This window comes from Cyprinodon variegatus, unplaced genomic scaffold (genome assembly GCF_000732505.1).
Source record: "Cyprinodon variegatus isolate N-32 unplaced genomic scaffold, C_variegatus-1.0 Scaffold351, whole genome shotgun sequence".
NCBI lineage: Eukaryota > Metazoa > Chordata > Actinopteri > Cyprinodontiformes > Cyprinodontidae > Cyprinodon > Cyprinodon variegatus.
Window position 1 is genome coordinate 302,496 of NW_015150804.1, and position 6,945 is coordinate 309,440.

General features: G+C 38.5%; 1 protein-coding gene across 2 annotated transcripts in view; it reads left to right on the forward strand.

Moving 5' to 3' along the window:
* The first annotated feature begins 2,585 nt into the window (after positions 1–2,585).
* Positions 2,586–6,945, forward strand: part of elac2 (elaC ribonuclease Z 2) — a 10,043-nt gene continuing 5,683 nt past the window's right edge. The window contains exons 1-8 of one of the 2 annotated variants that reach the window (XM_015385890.1): positions 2,601–2,663; positions 2,878–3,099; positions 5,329–5,379; positions 5,464–5,534; positions 6,335–6,399; positions 6,466–6,523; positions 6,608–6,676; positions 6,772–6,873. In XM_015385890.1, coding sequence (XP_015241376.1) covers positions 2,903–3,099; positions 5,329–5,379; positions 5,464–5,534; positions 6,335–6,399; positions 6,466–6,523; positions 6,608–6,676; positions 6,772–6,873 — 613 coding nt within the window. In that variant the 5' untranslated portion in view covers positions 2,601–2,663; positions 2,878–2,902. Of the gene's footprint in view, positions 3,100–5,328; positions 5,380–5,463; positions 5,535–6,334; positions 6,400–6,465; positions 6,524–6,607; positions 6,677–6,771; positions 6,874–6,945 lie in introns of both variants that reach the window. The other variant, XM_015385889.1, reaches the window with a different exon arrangement.

Consider the following 6,945-nt stretch of genomic DNA (forward strand, 5'->3'; position numbering starts at 1 on the left):
TGGATGGATGGATGGATGGATGGATGGATGGATGGATGGATGGATGGATGGATTATGAAAATAAAAATGTTGGGCCTCATGCCATGCAACATCATTCTTGTACTCTTGGTGTAAATTCTCGTTACTTTTTCTCCCACTGTGGGCTCCTGTGGGTGCACCACATCAGATTCAACCCTTGTTCTTAACTTCAGTCAATGATCATGAATAATCCCTGCAAACTTAAAACATTACACCAGAGTATAAGTGAGCGCGCCTTCATGAAAATTGCAAGTCTACATAATTACCGCTGCCCATAATTCCATATAAGGCGTTGAATTTCAGGGCTCCTCAGTTGGTGTTCACTCACAGAAAGGGCATTGTAGACGAAAAAGAGAGATTTTACCAGTTTGGAGATCAAAGTTCTTCTGATTGAGAGCTAAGCAGCAGAATTAAAAGACCAGTAAAAGCCAAGCAGAGGGGAATAAATCACAAGAGATGTAAATGATGTGGTTACTCAGCCATTTACAGTTTATTTTTATATTCACAAACATAAAAATAATTTGATCCAAAAATGGTGTCAAAAACATGTTTAACAAAAGCAAGACCGTCAATAAGAACTACTGCTGGAGGCAAGAGGTTCAACATATGATGTAAATGCTTAATACAAATTTGCCATTAACCAACACAACAAGATTCTGCAAAATCTCCTTTTAATACACAAACATGCACTGTACATCTCATAAGGCAGGAATATGAAGTGAACTGAATGCAGTTTCAAGCAGTATCATGTTGCTAACCTCCTCTCTGAACTATCTATGTATTTTCTGTTCCAGGTGTTATTCAATAGTAGCTTGAAGGTATGCACCGATATGAAAATTTGGGCCGATACCGATATCTGAAATATATATATACATATATATTTGTTGCAACAGTGGCGTTGGATGTAGGAGTTTGCCCTGAAATCGAAGGATTGACGGTTCGAGCCCCGACTCAGACTTTCAGTGTCGTTGTGTCCTTGGGCAAGACACTTCACCTGCATTGTCTACTGATGGTGGTCAGAGGGCCCGGTGGCGCCAGTGTATGAGAACCCCGCTTCTGTCAGTGAGCCCCAGGGCAGCTGTGGCTGCAGTGTAGCTTGCCACCATCAGTGTGTGAGTGAATGGGTGACTTGAATAAAGGCGCTATCTAAGTACATGCCATTTGCCATATTGCTTTTATGGCCGATAACCAACATTTACCAGTATTGCACTTTCACACACATACACACGACCCCATAGTAGCATGTTTGGGATGGTTGTACTGTATTTGGCACCAACTTCAAATAAACAAAGCTGATTTTCAGAATCGTCTCACTTTATTACTGAAAATTTATACTTTACCATTTCAATTCTTAAGTGTATACAACTCTTCTTCCCAAACTTAAAAAAAAAAATACTAGGAGAAAATTTGGATCACAAATTTAAATGATATCAACTATAAAGAAACTAGGGAAGAGTGAAAACCATCAGTCCCTCCATATACTAGCTATACCTGTGCAGCGTATCTATCCAAAGCAATGCTCTGTTCAACCATCGTTCCAGGCGGCTGGTTGTCAGAGAGCTGATTGGATCAGTCCGATAAATTTCTCTGGTTTACTCTCCGGCAGTCACCTAGTTACCACTCAAAGCTGTGCATCTTGTGAAACGGCAGAGGTTTAATCCTAGAGTTAAAAAATGGAAATACAGGACTAATTTTACAGCAGAATATGCTAAAGTATATCCACGTCTAGTGAAGGTGATGAACAGTGGCGGACCTAGACCAAATTTACCAGGCTGCCAGGAGGGGGGCAGCATGTTTTCATAGGGGCATCTCCCTGAAATAAGTTTTTGGAACTTGGGATGTTACACAGTGGACACCTTCTCATTCCACCATGATGCATAGGACAAACAATCTTACCAATAACCAACCAGTTTTAAAACATTGATTAGAATAAAGTGTGTAATGGATTTATAAAAAATGGACTACAGTGTGGCTCCCGAGAAGTTCAGCATTCATGTAAAGAGTTGATCACAACTGAAATGCTTCACAAACTATGTCTTTTAAATGTTAAGTGTTGTCCAAAATGTTTCCTAACAACATTTATTGGGTCTTTACTGACCCAAATGCACACACAACTACAGTTGCACTGTTAAAAAAAAACTTATAAAAAAACGCATTTAATTAAATCTTTTAGGGTTAATTTATGTTTTAAATTTGTTATTTTTAGTCTATGTTTAGGTCTGTTCATGAAAACAATTCAACACCCGACATTTTAAATTAAAAACACATTTTTATATTTTCTAAAATTTAATTTTTTGTATTTCAGTAATTATATTTCATATCTTGACATTTTTATTATTTAAAAAAACGTTCTTAATGCTTAACATGATTTCAGTAAGGACAGGAGATATCGTGAAATAATTAGTGTTTTATTTAGTGATCATTTGTTGACGGTAACCTCTCTCTCGGAAACAAGTGCTGCTCCCGCCTCCATGCGCTGAGTCTCGCTTTGATTGGTCTGTAGACTTAGCAATAGTTTCAGAGAACCAATCAGCGTTAAGAACTGGGACCTTTTGGATGACGTTGAAGGCTGCATCCCGGAAGAAAGGTCGCGTGTGTTAACCAACCTCTAATGTTCCATGGAAGAAGCTTAAAGTCATTTTTGGGTAATAAAGATATCAAAACAGTTCAGAAATGTCTAAAGACTTTTAACCAAGATCTCGTGGACGTTAACCACCACCTGTATCAGGCGTTTTAATTAGCGGCTGCCGTATTTAGCATGATTAGTGTCCATGTGAGGCTCTGTATGCAGCTGGTTGTGAAAGGCAGAGCCCTGTCTGCTGCTGTAACGGTTCCACGTTTAGATTCTACTTTCCGCAGGACTGTTTTCTACTTCCACCGGTCAATGGCGACCCTTGAAAATGAGTTTCCATCGAAGAGGCCACAGAAGAAGCAGAAAGAGCCGCTGCGCCGGGTGAAGACCAAGGAGAGCCGCAACAAGCGAGGGGACGTTCACGGTCCGTCCACCGTGTACGTGCAGGTGGTCGGTGCTGGCAGCAGGGACAGCGCCGCGTCGCTTTATGTCTTCTCCGAGTTCAACAGGTTGGCACTTTATAACCCAAATTATATTAAACTGTGGTTTTTAAATAGAAATGCCATGTAAACAACGCGTATTAGAATATAATAACAAGTTTATCTAATCCCTGACATCTAATTTCAGTTTCCGTACAACCAGTAAACGTTACGTGTATTTTGCAGAGTTTCCTTTGGATTTCAGATCAATTGTTTGCATTTGATCAAGGGTGTAACTTTGTAATGGAAGTTGGTGACACTCTAAGGGTGGAGGCTGATGGACCTACAGTTACTCCACCCAAACCCCTTCATTAGGTTTTAGTATTTTCCAAAAATGAGCTCAAATATATATTTATTGAATGCTTTCCTATTGTTGACAACACATGAGTACCATAATACACTCATATTTATATTTATTGATAGTTAAGAGAGATGCCTTTTAGAGCATTATATATATATATATATATATATATATATATATATATATATATATATATATATATGACCTAAAACATTAATGTATTAAAAATAATGAATACCAGCCAATTATGATTCAAACATTTATATATTACATCCCTAGATTGTACAATTTCAATTCCATCCATCCAGAAAACTATGGATATGCTGCATTTTAAATATAGCATAGCATATCTTTTTCTTGTAAACTTGGAAATAGATTTTTTTGCATGTTGCATATCCCAGTAAATCTGTTTTACCTTTAAATTTGCAGCTCTCCCTTTTTCCTCCTTCTCTCTTTAAAAAGATTAATTAATGAGAAACTAAACTTCAAGATATGTAGAAGCTCTGTAGTCTGATTCTGTCTGTTAAATAAGAAAAAGTGTTAATTTTAACCTATAACTGGGAGTCATGGTCCTCTGAGAAGTCAAGCTTTTATAACTAGTAAAGAATAAAAAACTGTTTTCTCAAGCTTCTTGCATTATATTACTAATTTGTATAAACTTACAATATGTTGCCTTTTCTATCTGAAAAAGCTCCATATGTCTAATGATCAGATTTTTCGATGGCATGATGTCAAATTTTTCTTAACCAACCCGTCTCCTAACTTTTACTTAAACATCTATCGAAGTGGCTCCAGTTTAATGCTGCTGTGTGTCTCTCCTCCAACCACGTAGCTACTTTGTACGCAGCGAAATGTGACCTCAAATCAAATGACTCAAAGTGACAGATCCGATGATGTTACACCGAGAGGCGGGACGTGAGAGCAGCACGATAGAGGAAGAAAAACACGGACTGAAAATGCTCTGAACACAGACAGCTGCAATCATGTTACCTTTGGCTAAAGTAAATGAGCGGAAAGGGGAAAAAATGCGGAAATTATTGGTGGGGACATATCCACATCATTCCCTCAGAAAGTTACACCTGTGCTCCCTCAAATACAGTGTTTTTTAAGTACACAAAAAATACTTAAGATAATTAGTCAAAGTGTCAAAGGTACAGTGTGTCTGGAAAACAGAACACCTAAATGCCAGAACTATGAAAGCTTTATTCTTTTAGTAAAAGATCTTTATAAAACGAATCCTCTTGTATCATCTGCAAGTCAATGAGCAACATCACATCCACTAAACTTTCCCTTTCATTTTCACATAATGGCATATTTACCATATTTTCTTAAAAAAGATCAAAGATATTTTAAACTTAATCATTTTAATTGAGTTATAAAATAATACAACATGCTATACCACTAATCAAATTATGGTTTACATCAAGTACTCAAATCTGTATCTGATGCAATAGTGTAGGATATCCAGCGGGTGTCCGTATAGAGCAAAACAGTGACAGTATCAATACTGGCCTAATCTATCCATCACAGCATACTGGTATTACTAATCTATCCATCACAGCATACTGGTATTACTAATCTATCCATCACATCATACTGGTATTACTAATCTATCCATCACAGCATACTGGTATTATATGAACATTCAACACCATATCATCACAGTACTATTAGTCAATACCGTTTGTAAAGACAGTGAAAAATGCTTTTTAGTTTTCTGGTTTTTAATAATTGATAGTTAAGAGTTAATATGAGAACTTATTCAAAATTGAAAAGTTTCTTTTTATATTATTTTTTTTTTTAATGAAGCCCTAGTGAATTAGATAAAACAAATAAACTAGAGTATATAGAAATACAAAAGAATTGTATGTGATCAGTTTTGCCCCATGTATTATTTTTTCCTATTTAAATTTTTATGTAAATAAACACTTCCATGTGTTTTCACCTCTGTGTTGCAGGTATCTCTTCAATTGTGGAGAAGGAACTCAGAGACTCATGCAGGAACATAAGTAAGCAGCCTTTAACCTCGTCTTTATCTCCGCTCGGCTCCAGGATCCGGTAACCAACTTTAACACGGTGTTTCAATTTGGCAGGCTGAAGGCTGCTCGGCTCGACAACATCTTCCTGACCCGACTGAGCTGGGAGAACGTGGGAGGCTTATCAGGTCAGAGGTCGATTCCGATCTGATGCCATGGTTCACTTGTCTCGATAGAAAAACTGAAGAGGAAGTTTATTTGATTCTGCTGCTTTTGTTTTCTAAATGCAGCTACAATTCCGGGCTTTTTAATTGGCAAAGATAAGATCTGTCCTCTCGCCCGTAGACAGCTGGAGATGCGGGATAAGCGTGTCAGAAAATGTATGGCTGGATAGATTTCTAATGCTACATTCACACCAAAAGCAGGAGCAGCTAGTTTACATGCAAAGTCAATGGTTGACGCGCATCAAGGCGCAGCAGAAGGTCCTGCAGCGCGTCTGAGCAGCTGAAGCAGCATGACCTGAGCATCTGAGGCACGGGACGCGCTGTAAACGCAGAAGCTGCTGGAGTTGGAAAAATTGAACTTTAGCTGCTCGATGCGCCACATCAACCAATCAGAGAAGCTGATCTGGGAGCTGGCAGGGAGACAGACACATCGCTGATGATACCAATCACCATTATCACTCCACTAAAACAGTTTATTAACGCCTAAATTAACTTAAAATGTAGAAACCTGCCGGCAGGTCACTTTTATTATCCTGGTGCCGGCAGTTTGGATTACGTACATGAACAAAAATACCAGCTTTGCATTTCAAACTGCTCTAACAAGCTGTTTTTGGGTTTTAGGAGAAATTTCTGTCCCTGTTTTTTAATCATCACTCAGAATCCAGTTTATTGCCAAGCAGGGTTGCACTTAGAAGGAATTTGACTCGGTGTTGCTGGTGCAGACAAATTAGATAACCTTTTTTTGAATCTCCTATGTATTTCAGGGATGATATTAACTTTAAAAGACACCGGCGTTCCTGAGTGTGTGCTTTCTGGACCGCCACAGCTGGTAAGAAACTAAATATCTTACAGTCAGCTGCAGAAACATTTTATGCAACATTTTTTCATGTTACAGAAGAATTACCTGCACGCCATCAAGTCCTTTTCTGGCCCTCTGGAGGACATCAAGCTGTGTACGATGAGTTTTCATGAGCGTTTTATTATACTTCTATCATGTTTTTCCTGGTGGGATATCTCATAATTTGACGTCTTTGCAGCCGTTCGGCCGTACACTGAAGAGATGCACAAAGATGAAACCATGACCGTGTGTCAGGTGCCCATATTTGGTAATTGATATGCTGGTTTTGATTTGTGTGGAGGATACTTTGTCTTCTAAGTCGCTTTCACATTTTCAGATGTTTTGTTTTCTTTCTTTTTGTAGCCAAGTCAAAGAGCGACAGGCGACAGAATTCACCCAGGGCTGGAAGAAGCGGCTCCTCTTCTCCAAAGAGGGACGGCTTTCACCATAACGACAGACGAGATGGTGATTATGGATTCTCTCAATGCAAACAGGATCAAAATTAAACTTGATGGCTTAAATACGTTTATGGTCCGT